This window comes from Babylonia areolata, chromosome 16 (assembly GCF_041734735.1).
Source record: "Babylonia areolata isolate BAREFJ2019XMU chromosome 16, ASM4173473v1, whole genome shotgun sequence".
Taxonomy (NCBI): Eukaryota; Metazoa; Mollusca; class Gastropoda; order Neogastropoda; family Buccinidae; genus Babylonia; species Babylonia areolata.
Window position 1 is genome coordinate 23,670,024 of NC_134891.1, and position 18,899 is coordinate 23,688,922.

Genomic DNA, 18,899 nt, shown 5'->3' on the forward strand with positions numbered 1-18,899 from the left:
TTTTTATGTAATAGCCCAACATGTAATAAACCAGTTCTGAAAGTTTCATTTTCTTACTCTGTATTTTGTATTTTTTGTAATTTTTTTCCCCCAAACCCTTACAAATGGGCTGTCTGTGGGGAAAAGCAAGGGAGAAAACTTGCCATCCTGAGTGAAGTTTTTTTTAGGAACATTCTTAATGCTTAGCACTCTGCTCAGTGTCCAGACTTTTCCAAAGTTTATGGAATCAATGTAGATTCAGGAACATTCTTTACATGAAGCAAAGTTGGCGCAGCTAAGGTCTCTTATGCAGCACAGCCCATACTGCAGGGTTGGGTTGAATGAGTGAACTTTGCAGCATGTTCCTAACTCTACGGACAGTTCCATAACTTTGGAACATTCTTAACTCTAAGTAAACTTAGCGCTGTAAAGATTGCCTTATGCATCCTGGCCCAGCTCCTTGGTTCACATGCCTCAGTGCTCTGGCATGTGTGGGAGACACCTCTTGTCTTGTGAATAGTCCTTTTTAAAAAAAATCTTTATTTACATCTTATCCTCACAATCAGTGATATAGAATGGTTTCAGGATTTCAGTGGTTGTTCTGGTCAGGTTGGACGGGTGCAATAGCCGAGTGGTTAAAGCGTTGGACTGTCAATCTGAGGGTCCCGGGTATGAATCACGGTGACGGCGCCTGGTGGGTAAAGGGTGGAGATTTTTACGATCTCCCAGGTCAACATATGTGCAGACCTGCTAGTGCCTGAACCCCCTTTGTGTGTATATGCAAGCAGAAGATCAAATACGCACGTTAAAGATCCTGTAATCCATGTCAGCGTTCGGTGGGTTATGGAAACAAGAACATACCCAGCGTGCACACCCCCGAAAACGGAGTATGGCTGCCTACATGGCGGGGTAAAAACGGTCATACACGTTAAAGCCCACTCGTGTGCATACGACTGAACGCAGAAGAAGTAGTTCTGGTCCGGTCAGTAAGCTGACATCCGCAGTTTTTGTTGATTTACAGTTTGCCACATGGTGACCATGGGAATCGGTGGCCTAGTGGTAATGTGCCTGACTGGCTGGCCAGAGTTAGTGAGATCGGGTCCAGCATTAACTGGGATTTTTACTTCTCCACCACCCCCCATTCCTTGAGTGATGGTCTGGGTGCTAGTCTGTCGGATAGGATGATGATGAACTGAGTTGCTGTGTGCCAGCATGCACTTTGCACCTGTTGACGAACCATCAGCAAGGATTGTCCCTGGCAAAATTTTGTACAAAAATCCATGTTGACAGTGAAAGAAAATAAGCTCACAGACAGGGGTGGGGGGGGGGGGGGGGAGAAAAGGGCATGGCACTGTACTGTGGTGACATGTTTCTGGGGAGAGCAACCCTAACGCAAGTGCAGAAGGTAGTGCGGTAACACAGAAGGACTGTTAGCACTTGTGTGGATGTTGTGGGGAAAGATGGGAGCTGTCTCCTCTTCCCATGCTGACAGACCCCCCCCCCCCCCCCACCCCTTGTCCTCCTCCCCTCCAAACTGTCCACCCCCACCCCACCCCCCTTCCTGTGTCCCCAGTTTACACCTGTTTAGATTTATTTGGATTTTGGTTTCTTTTTGTTTTGTTTTTTTTTTTGGTTCGCACTGACATGTTTATGTGATCTGCCTGTCTGTCTTTTATGCTGTCCACTGTGGCCTGTCTCTCTGTCTGGTTTCTAATATTTACATACACAAGCATGAACAAACACACTGCATACACACTCCAAGACATTCATCCCCCACCCCAATTTTTTCCCTGTACAAATTCAGTGCTGTCACATGTCTTGCATGATATTTATAGATCCTAATTTCACATGCTACACTCTGCAGTACGCTTCACAACACTTCTTTACACTAAACACTGCACTGCATTGCATTTCAGTACATTACACTACACTACACTACACTACACTACACTGCACTTTGCTTTGCTACACTACACTACACTATACTATACTACAACATGCCACCACACACTTCACAAGCTTGTATACTTGGTCAAGTGTCATTTGTGTTCATGGACACGCATCATACCCCCCTATCCGTACACCACACTCCACCCTCAGCAATCCTGACCCAGCCCAGGTGGTGGGCAGCGTGGACATCCACCCCCCACACCTCACCCCCACTCTCACCTGCCACCTACAACTCGTCCCTCGTCTATCACCTGTTCTCGCCTGTCCTCAACCCCCACACTTCTTTCCCTCTCACCTGTTCTCACCAGTCCCCTGTCCCCTCTCTAACCTGTTCTTACCTGTCCCCCACCTCCCACACCTCCTCCCCCTCTCTTATCTGTCCTCACCCCCCCACCCCACCCCCCTCAACTCATCCCCTCTCTCACCTGTTATCACCTCTCCCCACCCTGAACACCTTTTCAACTCACACCTTTCCTCACCTGTCCACTCTCCCAACACCTCCCCTCTCTTACTTGTCTCCACCCTCCACATCTCCCCTCTCACACCTGTTCTCACCTGTCCACTCTCCCAACACCTCCCCTCTCTCACCTGTCTCCACCCTCCACATCTCCTCCCCTCTCAACCTGTTCACACCTGTCCACTCTCCCAACACATCCCCTCTCTCACCTGTCCCCACCCTCCACATCTCCTCCCCTCTCTCACCTGTTCTCACCCATCTCCACCCTCCACATCTCCTCCCCTCTCACACCTGTTCACACCTGTCCACTCTCCCAACACCTCCCCTCTCTCACCTGTCCCCACCTGTCCCCACCCTCCACATCTCCTCCCCTCTCACACCTGTTCACACCTGTCTACTCTCCCAACACATCCCTGTTCTCACCTGTCCCCACCCTCCACATCTCCTCCCCTCTCAACCTGTTCACACCTGTGCACTCTCCCAACACATCCCCTCTCTCACCTGTCCCCACCCTCCACATCTCCTCCCCTCTCACACTATTCACACCTGTCCACTCTCCCAACACATCCCCTCTCTCACCTGTCCCCACCCTCCACATCTCCTCCCCTCTCACACCTGTTCACACCTGTCCACTCTCCCAACACCTCCCCTCTCTCACCTGTTCTCACCTGTCCCCACCCTCCACATCTCCTCCCCTCTCACACCTGTTCACACCTGTCCACTCTCCCAACACCTCCCCTCTCTCACCTGTTCTCACCTGTCCCCACCCTCCACATCTCCTCCCCTCTCTCACCTGTTCTCACCTGTCCCCACCCTCCACATCTCCTCCCCTCTCTCACCTGTTCTCACCTGTCCCCACCCTCCACATCTCCTCCCCTCTCTCACCTGTTCTCACCTGTCGCCAGGTGGTGGGCAGCATGGACGCCCACCCCAGCAGGTATGCAGCAGCGGTGCGGGTGCAGGAGCACCGGCAGGAGGTGATCTACGAACTGGCCACCATGGTGAGAGAACTGCTGATCCAGTTCTACCGCTCCACACGCTTCAAACCCACACGCATCATCTTCTACCGTGATGGGGTCAGCGAGGGGCAGTTCCATGCTGTGAGTTTACCTCCCTCTGTCTGTAAGCCTCACAGACATTATACAGGCAGATACGTATCAACCATTCTGCCACCTTCCTTAACCAATACTTGTAGCTGCTGTTGCTTTTTTTTTTTTTGCTTTTTTTTTTTAATTTATTGATTTTTTTTACAAGTTGTTATCAAATCATGTTGCTCACAGCTCAGGTGGAAAATCAAATTGAGAGTCATTCAAATGATACGATAAACTGAGGTCCCATGTGCAGCACACACATGGTGCACTGAAAGCAAAAAAAAATCAAAAGGAAAAAAAAAATGGCAGCATTAGTGTCGTCCTCTGGCAAAATTGTGTTGAAGAAATCCACTCTGATAGCTTCATAAATTCATATGCATAATTCAAGGCCTGACTAAGCACATTGGGTTATGCTGCTAGTCAGACATCTGCCAAGCAGATGTGGCGTAGGGTACATAGATCTGTCCGGAGGCAGTGGTGCCTTCTTGAGAAAGTGAAACCGAAAACTTAAGCGTGCTGTGGAAAGGAGAGGCTTGCAGGCCCTGCCCCCTTTCAGCAGTGGATGTGTCAGTTGGATGCCCCACGATGTGGGTGTCTGCTCACGTGTGAAGACCTACGTACAGGTGCTGAGCCACGAGCTGCGGGCCATCCGGGAGGCCTGCACAAAGCTGGAGGTGGACTACCGCCCTGGCATCACCTTCATCGTCGTCCAGAAGCGACACCACACCCGCCTCTTCTGCTCAGACCGCAAGGACCAGACAGGGCGCAGCGGCAACATCCCCGCCGGCACCACTGTCGACATGGGCATCACCCACCCCACCGAATTCGACTTCTACCTGTGCAGTCACGCCGGTATCCAGGTGAGTTGGAGTGCTGTGTAGGTCTGGGTTGGGGGACTGTCTCCATGGGCATCACCCACCTCATGGAGGCTGACTTCTACCTGTGCAGTCACACAGGTATCCAGGTGAGTTGGAGTGCTGTGTGGGTCTGGGTTGGGGGACTGTCTCCATGGGCATCACCCACCTCATGGAGGCTGACTTCTACCTGTGCAGTCACGCAGGTATCCAGGTGAGTTGGAGTGCTGTGTGGGTCTGGGTTGGGGGACTGGCTGGACAGGAAGGCCACTGGATGACCAGGTATGCACACCCGTTTGACTTGTAGAGGTGAAAGATCAAGGTCAGTTTAGGCTGCATGATCTGGGGGGAAAATGGTGGTGGTAAGTCTTGATCATCTAGTTTTACATCGTTGCATCTTTCTTCCCTGGATTTCAACCTGAACAATTAAGAGTCTTTGAGGTGTGGAGGGGGAATAGACAACAAATGTGCACATATTTATTCAGGAAAAAAAAAATATTGCATGGCAAAACTAAGTATGCATGGTGTTTGGGGGGAAAAAAGTAGTTTTGATATAAATGGCACTGAGCTTTTGTGCTGCCCAAGCGTTTTAAAAAAAGCACTGTGCCCTTCAAGATTAAAAAAAAAAATCCCAGTGATGTTTCTCTGCCTCCGAAGGTCTTTAAAAAAAAAAAAAAAAAAGCACTGATTTTGTGCCACCTCTACAGTTTCAGAAAAAGCACTGTTGTTTTTTTCGTGCCCCCCAAGATTTTGAAAAAAAATTACTAACGATGTTTTAACTCCCCCATATGGATTTTAAAAAAAGGAATGACATCCTAAAATAGCTTTACTTTTAGGCTCTGGCGTTATAAAAATGTTAATAAATCATCGAATGATATTGTTTTTTTGTGCTCCCCCCCACCCCCCCTCCAAGGTTTTGAACAAAAAGTACTGACTGTTTTAACTCCCCCCATAAGGTTTTGAGAAGAGCACCGACATTGCTTATGTGCCCCCCAAGTTTTTGAGCAAAAAGTGCTGACAATGTTGTAACGCTCCCCAGGGCACCAGCCGACCATCGCACTACCATGTGCTGTGGGACGACAATCGGTTCTCAGCGGATGAACTGCAGATCCTGACCTACCAGCTGTGTCACACCTATGTGCGTTGCACACGCTCTGTCTCCATCCCCGCTCCCGCCTACTACGCTCACCTCGTCGCCTTCCGCGCACGCTACCACCTGGTGGAAAAAGAGCACGACAGGTGGGGGACACCTCTCCTTTTTCTAGGCCTTTGTTCGGCATCAGATGTGTTACTTTGTCACACTAGTGGAAGCTATATGTTTATTTCTTTGTTCAGTGTTTAGTTTGGCATAAAAAATGTTACTTTGTCACACATGTGCAAGATATATATTTATTTCTTTGTTAAGTGTTCATTTTGGCATCAGATGTGTTACTTTGTCACACATGCGCAAGCTATATATTTATTTCTTTGTTTAGTGTTCAGTTTAGCATCAGATATGTTACTTTGTCACACTAGTGCCAGCTATATGTTTATTTCTTTGTTCACTGTTTAGTTTAGTATTTCTTTGTTCACTGTTTAGTTTAGCATCAGATATGTTACTTTGTCAGACTAGTGCCAGCTATATGTTTATTTCTTTGTTCACTGTTTAGTATTTCTTTGTTCACTGTTTAGTTTAGCATCAGATATGTTACTTTGTCAGACTAGCACAAGCTATATGTTTATTTCTTCAGTGTTTAGTTTGGCATCAAAAACGTTACTCTGTCACACATGTGCAAGCTATATGTTTATTTCTTTGTTTAGTGTTCAGTTTGGCAGTCTTAAAAAGGCACATTAAAGTGTGTGTGTGTGCGGATATATTAATGACACAATGTGACCAGCTGTGTGTGAAAGGTGTAAAAGAGAGGAAGGTGGCAGAATGGTTAAGACGCTTACCTGCCAGTATATTGTCCATGAGGGCCTGGGTTCGGTTCCTGCTCTCATGCCTTCTTCCAGTTTGACAGGAAAATTGAACTGTCTGATCATTCAGATGAGACGACAAACCGAGGTCCTGTGTGCAGCATGCACTTGGCACACTGAAAAAGAACCCTTGGCAACAAAAGTGTTTCCTCTGGCAAAATTCTGTTGAAGGAATCCACTCTAATTGGGACACAAATAAATATGCATATACTCAAGGCCTTTATAGCATGGTGGGTTATGCTGCTGTCAGGCATCTGCATAGCAGATGTGGTGTAGTGTATATGGATTTGTCTGAACTCGGTGACTCCTTGAGAAACTGAAACTGAAAGGTGTAAAAGTGTGTATGTTGTGTGAAAGGTGCTAGTTGTGGGAAAGGTATAACAGTGTGTAAATTGTGTGAAAGGTGTAACCGTTAATTGTATGAAAGGTGTGAGTTGCGTGAAGGGTGTGATGTGAATGGCGTAACAGTGTGACCAACACTGACAGCACTGGTGACTGTGTGTTGCAGTGGGGAGGGCAGTCGACACTCAGACAACAGTGAAGACCGGAACCCGGCAGTGATGGCCAGGGCGGTGACTGCTCACCCAGACACCATCAAAGTCATGTACTTTGCCTGAGCCTGTGCTCTGTGTCCCCACGTCCTGCCCTGTCTGCCTGGGACCTGCACTGTCACCACACACTGTTTGGCAGCACCACTGGCAGAGACTATGTTTGTGACACAAGGGTTTTTTTTTGTTTGTTTTTTGTGGGAAGACTGGGAAGTGACGTGTGGATCAAAACCAGCCGAGTGGACCTTGGAAAGAGAGAGAGAGAGACTGTTCCTGTTTTTATAAAGTGATGGTGGTGATGTCGTCAGTCATCCACACGGACTCTCTACAGCAAGGTTTACAATGGAGACTGACTGTGAGGCTTGATGTTACTACAAGGTGTTCTTACCTCACAGTCCTTGACTGTGCGGGGCATGCTGTTAAACAGTGTTCTTACATCACGATGGTCATTGTTTTAACGAGGCAAGGAGAAAAAAAAAAGGTTGGTATTCGACCTTCTCTCGCGACATTCATCACCTGTTTGGAACTGGTAGTGTGTGGGTTGGGTCAGGTTTTCTATGCAGCTTGGAAATTCATCATCATGATTTATACTGGGCCTACAATGGAGGGACTTGTTTTGAAGGTGAGGTTAACAAACACGCTTGTGAAAGAAACTGAACCTTTGGAGTGGTGGGTAGGAAAGTGTGTTTGTCAGGAATCTTGTTTCGGAGTTGTGGTTGACCTGTTTTTTATCAGAATTATTTTTAAAGAGTGGAACGCTTAGGAAGAAGAAAAAGAAAAGAAAGAAAACCATAAAAAAAACTGGAAGGTATCTCTCCCACTATATATGTATAGAGACTTACCTGTAGATGTTTTGTGCGCGCGCGCGTGTGTGTGTGCTTTGTATGTTGTGGTTAGATGAGTCAGTACCTTACGTCTTACGAAAAACAACTTTTACACAACATGTAAAATAATGTGTTCAAAAAGAGTACAGTGGTAATGCCCCCACACCCAGACAGGTACCAACCTACCTACATTGGTGCAGGTCCAGACAAGTATCCACCAAGATAGGTACCCACATAGGTATACCCAGGTGCCCATCTACCTAGTTGGTGCACACTGAGACATGTATTCAAGATAGGTATCCACACACTCAGGTACCACCTAGAGAGGTATGCACCTACCCACATAGGTACACACCCAGACAGGTAGGTTGGTACCTATCTCATGTCATGACCACCAACAGTGCATGTACACACCCAGACAGGTAGGTTGGTACCCACCAAGACAGGTACCCACCTCATGTCATGACCACCAACAGTGCATGTACACACCCAGACAGGTAGGTTGGTACCCACCAAGACAGGTACCCACCATGTCATGACCACCAACAGTGCATGTACACACCCAGACAGGTAGGTTGGTACCTATCTCATGTCATGACCACCAACAGTGCATGTACACACCCAGACAGGTAGGTTGGTACCCACCTCATGTCATGACCACCAACAGTGCATGTACACACCCAGACAGGTAGGTTGGTACCCACCAAGACAGGTACCCACCATGTCATGACCACCAACAGTGCATGTACACACCCAGACAGGTAGGTTGGTACCCACCAAGACAGGTACCCACCATGTCATGACCACCAACAGTGCATGTACACACCCAGACAGGTAGGTTGGTACCCACCAAGACAGGTACCCACCTCATGTCATGACCACCAACAGTGCATGTACACACCCAGACAGGTAGGTTGGTACCCACCAAGACAGGTACCCACCTCATGTCATGACCACCAACAGTGCATTGGGAATGTGGGGAGGGGAGGTCTGCAGAATAAGGCAGATCCAGTTCCCTTACTTAGGCCCCCTCCTTTTATTTCTTCCATGGGTTAGAGGGGTTAAGGGTGTCACCATCCTCTGGATGAGGACACTTGTGGGTGGGTGTGACATGGAGGAAGACATACAATAAATAAATACATCACCTGCATCCTGTCAGCTCTGGCCAATGGGGCTGGGAGAGAGGTGAAATTCAGTGCCATGGGTTGGAGCACTGGACAACATGAGCAACCGCCACCAGGCCCCCCCCACCCCCCACCCCCACCCCCCGACACACACACACAAAAAAAAGAGACTTCATTGTTATCATAATTTCCTTTCTTTTGGTGCTGAGGGGTAGGATTTTTTACACATGACCCAGACAACATTAAATTGATTTCCTCTGACATTTACTGAGGATTTCAGATTCTTTTGGTTTGCTTTTAGATTTTTTTTGTTTGTTACTACAAATTTTCCTTAGTTTATCTGTGATACATTGCATGCTAAGGTTTTACACAAAAAGCAAGGATGTTATACCAATGTGAAACTAGAAAAGATATAATTATAAAAAGATCTGGGTTACTGTGGTATGGTTTAAGGCTTGGCAGCAGATCAAGTTGGTGAACTAAAAGAAGTGAGCATACAGGTTATGTTGAGCTGCTTGTTTTGTTCATGTGATGGAGGTTGTTATAAATGTTAAGATATTAGTCTATTACCTTTAGCTTTTGGTGGGACAGTTTTTGGTTGACTGGGGTAGGGGTTTGTTTCCATGTCGAATTCCTTTCCTCTTTGTCTCTCTCCCCCACCCACCCTCAAAAAAAAAAAAAAAAAAAAAAAATTGTCGGGGAATAGAGGACTACAGTCACTTTTCATGCCAGTGGTATGTAAAAAATGACCAATAGTAAATGACCCACCTTTATCCAAAAGAAATTTTTTTTTTTTTTTTTTACAAGTTAAGAACAAACAAAAAATGTAAAAAGGAGTGTTGATGACATCAAATTGTTGACCCACCATTGTCATATATGTCTATGAAATTGTTTTTTAAAGACAGACTGAAATTTATACACATTTGTTATTGACATATTGTCACATGTTTGTATTTTTGGCACTCACCTTGATTTGTTTGAGGGAAACAATGACAGATGTGTATTTTTGGTACTAGCCATGATTTGTTTTAGGGACACAATGACAAGCAAGTGAATGGCATCAGTAACTAATCATGACCACACGATGTGCACAGCAAAACACCGCAACGAGGACAATCACGCCAAGACTGAACGGCGTACACGTTTCAGTTAACGATCATGACAGGACGTTCATTATTGAACACACAACACATGGACAAAACCACCGATCATGACAGAAGCGTGTTGTACACATTTCCCATGATGGGGTCATGACAAATGGAAACGACAGCCCAGTGTGGTCATCAAGTGTTGTGGTTTGTGGTCACTGGGCCGTTCTGTGGTCATCAGTGTTGTGCAGTGTGTTGTCTTTGCTCACTGCATTCCCACGTAGGGTTACAGGGGGTGGTGGTGTGTGTGAACCACAGCCTCTTCACCTTGGATGTCAGTCGCCGACCACTGGTTGTAGTGCACTGTTGTTTTTGTGTAGTGCATTGCGCTCTTGTGTAGGACACTGTGGTGTTGTGGTCAGACCAGTTTGTGGTGTGGTGCTGTAGTGGGTTTACTGTGTTCTCCACGTCATTGTGAACATGTGCGACTGTGTGTACAGATCGAGTATGACCAGCACTTCTAGGTCACTTAATCTGGAAAGAAAAATGGTGATTTGTGTTGAGTTGTGCGTCTTCCTTCCTGTCGACTTGATACAGTATCCAGCATATAATTGTTTTCATTCAGTGGTTTTCGTGTAGCACTGGCCGGGCTCTTTTGAGAGTTGTCCCGTTGATTTTATTTATTTATGAAGTGTATCTCAGCTGGTCGTTTTTCTATGCTCCTTTTTGTTCATGATCGTGAAATGACTGTGTGCGCGACCACACGGCTTCTCTTGCTTCCATTCCGTGCTTCACATTATCAGTGCAGCACATTGTTGCTTTCCTGTGTGAGGACCATGCTCTGCAACCTGACCCGTTTATATCCTTCATACTGTACTGTCTGCAGTCAGTTTTCATTTATGTGTATGTATATATTCCATTTGGCGTGGCTTCGAGACAGATATTTTGTTCACTTGTCAGAGTGTTTTCTTATGGACCAGTCATTGTTGGTGGGTTTCCTGCAAGTGTGTGGTCAAAGATGTACCGGCGTACATGAATGCCAACACCCACTTTGAGTTCAGTGGCTGGTGGGTGTCGCCCACTTCCTTAGTGTTGTTTCAGCGTGTGCTGTTTTGACCCGTTTGCTTCCTGGTCGCCGATAGTTCCTGCAACTTGATAAGTTGAACACTTGTTTCGTTGATTGTGTGTTGCCATGGTTATGCAATGAAGGTTGGCATGTGTGTCTTGTCTACAGGTGGTGGACAGGTGGGCATGTTTGTGTCGGTGTGTTGGCAGAGCTGGAGTGTTGAGAATGAACGGTGTGGGGGTCACAAGAACCCCACAGTAATTTTACAGTCCAGACAAAAATGTGCACATATATAACCACATGTACCACCACCGACAAAATCTTATGATTTGGGGTTGTTTTTTTGGGTGTGGTTTTTTTTTTCCATTTCAGATAGAATTTGACATTCCTTACACATGATCTTTTAAAAAAATAAAATTTAAAAAGTCACTTTAAGTGGTGCCTTTTTTCACCTTTTTTAACAATTGTAAATGTCTGGGTTAGGCTCAAGTGTTTTATACAGTGTTAACTTGATGGTTGTGGAGAAGGGGATAGAGAAGAAGACACCGAGGACTGGGGAATATGTCTATGCCAGACCTGTTATCTTTGATGCACTGAAATTTATTGGTACAGAGAGATGGGGGACGGGTAAAGTCAGCCATAATTACCTTTTTTTTTTTCTTTTTTTTTTTTTTTTTTTTTTAATTCTTTTTATCTGCCACAGAAGACAGTGACAGACTGTGACCTGCATGCAGCCATGACTGGATGCGACTGAATGTGATAGATTTTGTTTGTATCTGGCTGCCTGGTGTGACCTCAGTGTGTGTGTGTGTGTGTGTGATGAGAGTTCTAAACAAGAGTTGTGGAATACACATTAAACGGTTTATTTATCAATTCCACAATAACGATCCTCTCACCACTTCATCTGATAGTCATATCCATCGGGGAGAGGGTACAGTGTTTACATTAACATGCTATCTATGAATCATCTTGTTCTTGAAAAGTTGGGTTTTTTTCTGGCTTTTCGTAAATGAGGATTTTGAGGTCAGATGGCAAGGAAGAGGATGATCTGACAAACCATGCAGTGCCCATTCCTGTTTGGTTTGTCTGTATCATCGCTCGAGATACAGGGGTAATCGGTTTGAAAGCTTAACTTTTTCACCACCAAGCTTGCATTTATGCACAGGCGTGGTAGAGGACCCATGTCACCGAAAGGTCACCAGTCATTCTGTTATCCATCAACCTACCGCTCTTAATGTTCAGTGGTGGGACGGGCCATATTTTCAATACACCGCAAGGGGGAATCCCCAGCTATTCTTAGCCACTGTCTTTTCTGTGTTTATACCACAAGGGAATTTTGTACATTGACTGGCGGTGAAAGGGTTAATATGTCACTGATGATATGTTATCATTTAAAACAGTCACTGTTAGTTTTGAGGGGAATGGTGGTGAGATGGGGACACAATCTAGTCAAGGTAGCTTCTTTCTTTTTAGCCAGGAATTTTTTTTTTTGAGGAGGGGGGTGAGGGGGAGGGGTATCTTTTCCTCCAGACAGATTGGCTGGTGGTTAGGGTTGAATCCATATCCATAATCGCCAGACTGGTCAGAAAGTCAGTATTTTCATATCATAACTGTTTATGAGCCGTCATCATTTGCAAATGTCCCATTTCATATCACAGATTTATCGTACATGTATTGGAATTCTCATGGAAAGTACTGATAACTTGGGATAGTTGGAAATCTACCAGTGTCTTTGTGTGGTCAAGGAAGACAGTGCTTTGATAATGAAAAACACTTGCAGATTTTGTGGTTTAGGAGGGTTGGGGGGGAAGGACTTAATCATATAACAAAGTGGCAAAAATCAAAAGCCTCATGGATCAAATTCAGACAAAAGCTGAAAGCGCAGTGAATTTGAGAACAAATTCTGACAGATCAACACTGTAGAGAGAGGAAGCATCAAAACACTTGGAACAAATCACACAGAACATGGCCAGTTGTTGGTTGGGGGGGACATGGTGCCCTTGGCTCAGCTTTCCCGTCACCTTCACTATGCCTCATGGACAAGGAAAGTTTACCACATGCATGTTTCTGCTTTGTGAAAGGTGGACCAGGTTTGTCATCAAACCTGAAAGTCATTGCTGAAATGTTTTAGCAGTAAATGTCTGGTTAAAAAAATAATTTAAAAAATCTTGACACAGCCACTGGAGTTTGAAACTATTATTGATAAAGAAGTTTGTGCACATGAGTGTGTAGTAGTTAGGCGAAACCGATACGTTGATGAAATAATAAGAGATGAAGAGAACGTAGGGTGGGAAACTAGCAATGAGAAGACTCGAACACAGGAGGTTTAAATGAGAGGGATGGTAAGTAAAATTTGGATGTGTCACTTTTCAGTGTCATTTTATTTATTTGTAATATGAAGCACATCCAAAGAAATATGTTATTAAGCAGACGAGCAAATAAAGAAGAAATGACAAAGAAAGCTGTATTGTTTCTATGGCATTTCTCGTTATGTTGTGAGGGAATACTGTTCAGGTGGAGGAAAGAGGAATAAGATGAAAGCTGTGCCTTTGATAAGTCATGTTTCCTGTCTTGTTTGACTTGAACTGGTTTTAACTGTTGTTGACATTGCTGTTGTTGGAAAACTGTACAGAGAGTGTTCAGTTTGCATATTCACTGTATTGGAAAACAGGTCGTGCATTCTGGTTGGTGCAGCGACCTGTTTTTGAAGTTGTGGTGACTGTTTGCATCAGAAATGGAAAATCCCCAGTTATGAACTTTGGTGTTGACAGTGTGTTGCATTGTGTTTTGACAGTTGGTGTTGATCATGTTGTGCTCTGATGACAAATGTGTTGCATTTTGTTTGGATAGATTTTGAGTGAATATTACAAACTGGCCGGGTGTCGTCAAAATGACGTTACTGCCTGGAACACTATTTATACACACTGCAGCAGTCAGGATGATTATCTTCCCACTCTTCCATCCCTCGCTACAATTCTGATGCTGTAGTCACGTTTCCCCGTGTTGGTTTTATGTGTTTGATGCTGGTTTTGGAATTATTGATGGTGTACAACACAAGTGTACCATGGGTAAGGTCAAGGACACGCGCTGTTGGTTGGTAAGTGATTTCCTCATAACCAATGTAAAAATGAATCTTGAAAAATTATCATTCTGAAATCTCTGGTATTACTTAGTCATATCTTGGTGCTTAGAATGGTTTACAAATTAAAAAGAAATCAAGGTATTAAATTAAATGTATTGGATGTTCATCACTTGATGCAAATCACTTCATGTCAGGATCGACTTCATAATGGTAAATTGCGCCGTCTGAAAACTTGTCCAGGACTGTGTGGAATAGCTTGATAAAATGTTGTGTCTGTGTGATAGTGTAGCGTAGTTTTTCACCCCCATCTTCTTCGTAATGTCTATTGGCAGCTATGGTCAAGTCCACCTCAACACTGAACTGTTCAAAGGGCCGGTCCATACCACCTGCAAGACTGGCTTTCGAATGGTCAGCTGGTGTGTGGCTTTTAGATGGACAGCTGGGTTTGGGCTTTCAGGACAGTTGGGTTTCCCCTCAAAGGATGGATCAGTTGGTGTCAAGTTAGCTAGGCGCCAAGTTTGTAGCAGCCCACCAAGCAGGCCCATGGGACATGTCCACAGTCGTTTCCCTGACATAACATTGCAAGGGATGGTAAAAAGAAATGATCTGCCCGCTTCTCTCACTGCCCCTGGAGAGGGGTCCGTTGTGTTTTGCTTTGAAGGGCAGTGGAGCATTTGTGCCACTCTTTTTACATAAAATAAGCATTCAGTGTTGGATCCGTTTGTGACTTGATCCTGAATGGAGAGACAAAAGTGTGCAATGCCTTTGGGTTCAGTTCTGTATTCGCAACAATCCCTGGAAAGTTATGTCATAAAATTATGTAGTGCTTGCTTTTCGTTATTGTCATGGGAACTAAACTGAATGGTATAGTTTAAGAATGTTGTGAAGACAATATATGAATCAATAGATATTGTGTAAAATATGAAGGCTTTTTTTTTTTCTCTCTCTCGAAATTTGCAATGTTGATAATAAAAATAAAAGAAAACACTGTGGTGTATTTTTGTCTGTTGCACTGCTACTGTCTCTTCAGTTTCCCTGTCTGTGATAGTGACACACACACTTTGGTATGGACACACATTCACAGCACTACGACTGTTCATGGCCACTGGGTTTTGTGCAGGGGGAAGTTATTCCTTGTTAGGTGAAGAGGGATGGAGGGCAGGGGAGAAGACCACCTGAATGATTAATTCCACTTATGTTGCTCTGAGTCCTGGATTAATTCCACTTATGTTGCTCTGAGTCCTGGATTAATTCCACTTATGTTGCTCTGAGTCCAGCCAACCACAAAGAGGGTATTTCAGGGCCAACTACTCTCAGGTCTTAAAAAAGTTGCATTTCTCTGTTATTCTGCTTTCCACTCTGCTAGACCTACTTATTTTTCGGACCTTTTCGGTGTTTACACTCCCGCAAGAAATCTCCGCTCTTCCTCTGACTGTTACTTTTTGAAACTTCTCGTGTCAATACAAGAACCTGTGGTGAACGTTCTTTCTTATTTGCTGCTCCTCACATCTGGAACGACCTTCCTCATCATATCAGTGCATCTGATTCTATTTCTGCTTTTCGCTCATCACTAAAAACTCATCTTTTTAAAACCAATCTAAGTACTCTCAGCTTCCTTGTTCTCCAACACCACCCATGTCAGCTCACTTTGGATGTATGTAGAGTGGGAAAGGGAAAGTGTGAGTGGGGGTGGGGAGGGGTTTTTGAGAAAGAGTGGTCATGAATGTTTTTATGTAACTTGTCATATTTTTCTTTCATGTAAAGCGCCCCGAGCTCTTAGAGAGAAAGGGTGCTATATAAATGTACATTATTATTATTATAATAAAACAGCCAGAGAAAAACCACACCCATGATAAAAGGGTAAATCAGAATTTAAAAGACCAATTCAACTATGTGCTGTTCAGGTCTCATACAAAAAAAACAAGGCCTTCAAGACTCACTTGTGATACACTTAAAAAAAAATCCAAGCTTTTTATGTATTGAGTATAATTTCAAAATGTTTAAGATGAGAAAGATCAGTTTAAAGCAAAGTCCCCTAGCATTAATTACAGAGTAATTTCCCTTTTTTATTATCGCACCAAAACGTTTGCAAAATAAATAAAACTTCCATGCTGAGCAAAAGAAGTTCCTGTTTGAACAGAAAATGATAATAATGACTGCTCTTGTTGTTGGGTCAGAATATCAGATCAAAGTGCCAGGTTCAGAGAATACAAAAAATATAAATATAACAGTAAATGCAGTTTGCATATAATTAGGCTTCATTTTCTTTTTTTTTGTGCCCATCCCAGAGGTGCAATATTGTTTTAAACAAGATGACTGGAAAGAACTGAATTTTTTCCTATTTTTATGCCTAATTTGGTGTCAACTGACAAAGTATTTGCAGAGAAAATGTCAAATGTTAAAGTTTACCGTGGACACACAGACACACACACAGACAACCGAACACCGGGTTAAAACATAGACTCACTTTGTTTACACAAGTGAGTCAAAAAATCAGGCGCAAAGGAAGGTGAACTATAGATAGCACAAGACCGGCAGCAGTGGAGACCTGTGGTGGTGGTCTTACGTGCCATCGGGCACGAAGAGGGCTGAATAAGTGAAGTAACAATGTGCATTTGTGCAAACTGACAGCTTGTGTTGGAGTTAGATTCCCCCATATTCTCCAATATGGGGTATCTGCAAAAAACTGAAAAGTTACAGAAACAGAGAAATGTGTTCACCACTGAAAATGAGTCATCTGAATTGTTAATAAAATTAAAAAGAGCAAAAGAGGTTAACAAGAATATCAAATATCTTCAACAATATTTTAGGAAGTAAAGAGCAACCACCAACCAAAACATTTCACACAAGAAAATGAAGTGCATGCATTTTTATTTCTGAAGTGAACAATGAACCCAGATCTTTATACATGATTCAACAATTCCACCACAAAACATTTCTTTTTTTTGACAAAGGGGAGGTGTGGTGGAGGGGGTGTTAAAGATGCTTAAAAGAGCTTGTACATTAACCATCTTATCAAATCAAATTGTTGCTTACAGCCCAAATCAAATCCGGTTGCTTCAGTCCAGCAGAACATTAACTGTCATCACTCAGGGAAAGAACAATTACATATGTACATATATTACATAAATCATGTGGATGTGTTGTGCACAGGATGTGAGTAGGAACAACAGAGCGGGGAAAGGGGGTGGGGTGGTCTTGCTATTGTGTTTTGTAGTTATTTTACATGGACGGTTTATGTGCATGCATGCATGTGAGAGAGGGTGGTGTGGTATGAGAGAACATGAGCAAGCCGCAGTTCTTTTTTGTGATTTCTAGATGTAGAGTGACTGATTGAATATCATTTTAATATCCCTTGCGCATACCAAATAATTTGAAACCAACAAAGAATCTTAAGTCTTGAAAGTGCTGGATGTCACTGTAGTACATCAGTCCAAGTCAAATCGTCACTGTGTGACAAAGTGTCTTCGTTTTCTGAGTTTGTCTCCACACAAACATTGATTGCCTGGCCTGCTAACAGTGCAGTCTACTGTCTCAGGTGTTCCTGACCCACCTTTGAAATGACACAAGCAAACCTTATGTCTCATTGACTGTGTGTGGCGCACGTGAGCAGACACCTGTACAAACGCCCTTTTTTTTTTTTGCATTGTGTGTATCTTCTAACACCTACTTGGAAATTTGGTTGCTCTAAGTGTCCTTATCAGATCCCTCATAATAAGCTGAACTTCAAAATGACCAACGTGTAGGCATATACCTTTAACTCCCTGTTCTGCAAGTTTCCCTCCTACTGTTCAGATATGGCCCATATTCAGAAGCTGAGCGTACAGTTAGCAAAACTTTCAAAATTGGTGAGTAAAACCTGGAAACATATAAAACTTCCTACCTTCAAACTTGCCATGCTCTGCAATCGCAAAGTATACATGAAATGCTATCTTTGACACAAAGAAGACACAGAGGGTCAAAAAGAGTCATGTGAAATCAAATCATGTTGCTTAAACCCCCAGTTAATCCCAAAGGGGCCACTGACAGGTTCGTCTCTCACACACACACAGAGCAAAAAATCTGTTTGGTCGTTTTCGACAATGGAAAGGTCTTCTTCTTCTTCTGCGTTCACTCGTATGCACACGAGTGGGCTTTTACGTGTATGAACGTTTTTACCCCGCCATGTAGGCAGCATACTCCGTTTTCGGGGGTGTGCATGCTGGGTATGTTCTTGTTTCCATAACCCACCAAACGCTGACATGGATTACAGGATCTTTAACGTGCGTATTTGATCTTCTGCTTGCATATACACACGAAGGGGGTTCAGGCACTAACAGGTCTGCACATATGTTGACCTGGGAGATCATAAAAATCTCCACCCTTTACCCACGAGGCGCCGTCACCATGGTTCGAACCCGGGACCCTCAGATTGACAGTCCAACGCTTTAACCACTCGGCTACTGCGCCCGTCAATGGAAAGGTCAATGATGCTGTTATATGTTGTTGTTTTTACATTGTTACACATTATCAACTCTTTTCTTCTTTTTTTCCAAATTTCCAATTCCTGTTCCAGAATGCAAATGGAAAATAGAGCAAAAAATGACTATTCTGTATGAGGACTTTTTCACACACCAAAATTCAGGTCCACTTGTTCTCCTGCAGGGCCCGCCATGTAGGCAGCCATACTCCGCTTTCGGGGGTGTGCATGCTGGGTATGTTCTTGTTTCCATAACCCACCGAACGCTGACATGGATTACAGAATCTTTAACGAAGGGGGTTCAGGCACTGGCAGGTCTGCACATATGTTGACCTGGGAGATCGTAAAAATCTCCACCGTCACCGTGATTCAAACCCGGGACCCTCAGATTGAAAGTCCAACGCTTTAACCATTCGGCTAT

The 18,899-nt window shown here is 44.2% G+C and overlaps 1 protein-coding gene and 1 long non-coding RNA gene across 16 annotated transcripts in view; one reads left to right on the plus strand and one right to left on the minus strand.

Moving 5' to 3' along the window:
* LOC143291246 (protein argonaute-2-like) overlaps positions 1-9,582 on the plus strand; it is a 75,651-nt gene extending 66,069 nt beyond the window's left edge. For 9 of the 15 annotated variants that reach the window (XM_076601048.1, XM_076601043.1, XM_076601046.1 and 6 more), the window contains 4 exons: positions 3,292-3,486; positions 4,089-4,337; positions 5,371-5,570; positions 6,796-8,280. In XM_076601048.1, coding sequence (XP_076457163.1) covers positions 3,292-3,486; positions 4,089-4,337; positions 5,371-5,570; positions 6,796-6,904 — 753 coding nt within the window. In that variant the 3' untranslated portion in view covers positions 6,905-8,280. Of the gene's footprint in view, positions 1-3,291; positions 3,487-4,088; positions 4,338-5,370; positions 5,571-6,795 lie in introns of all 15 variants that reach the window. The other 6 variants (XM_076601051.1, XM_076601052.1, XR_013056489.1 and 3 more) reach the window with 5 other exon arrangements.
* A 2,852-nt stretch (positions 9,583-12,434) lies between these two features.
* On the minus strand, positions 12,435-15,001 carry LOC143291248 (uncharacterized). Its single transcript, XR_013056492.1, has 2 exons — positions 13,636-15,001; positions 12,435-13,592 (listed from the first exon to the last, which is right to left on the minus strand). It is a non-coding gene; the product is annotated as an uncharacterized LOC143291248 (long non-coding RNA).
* Positions 15,002-18,899: the final 3,898 nt, after the last annotated feature.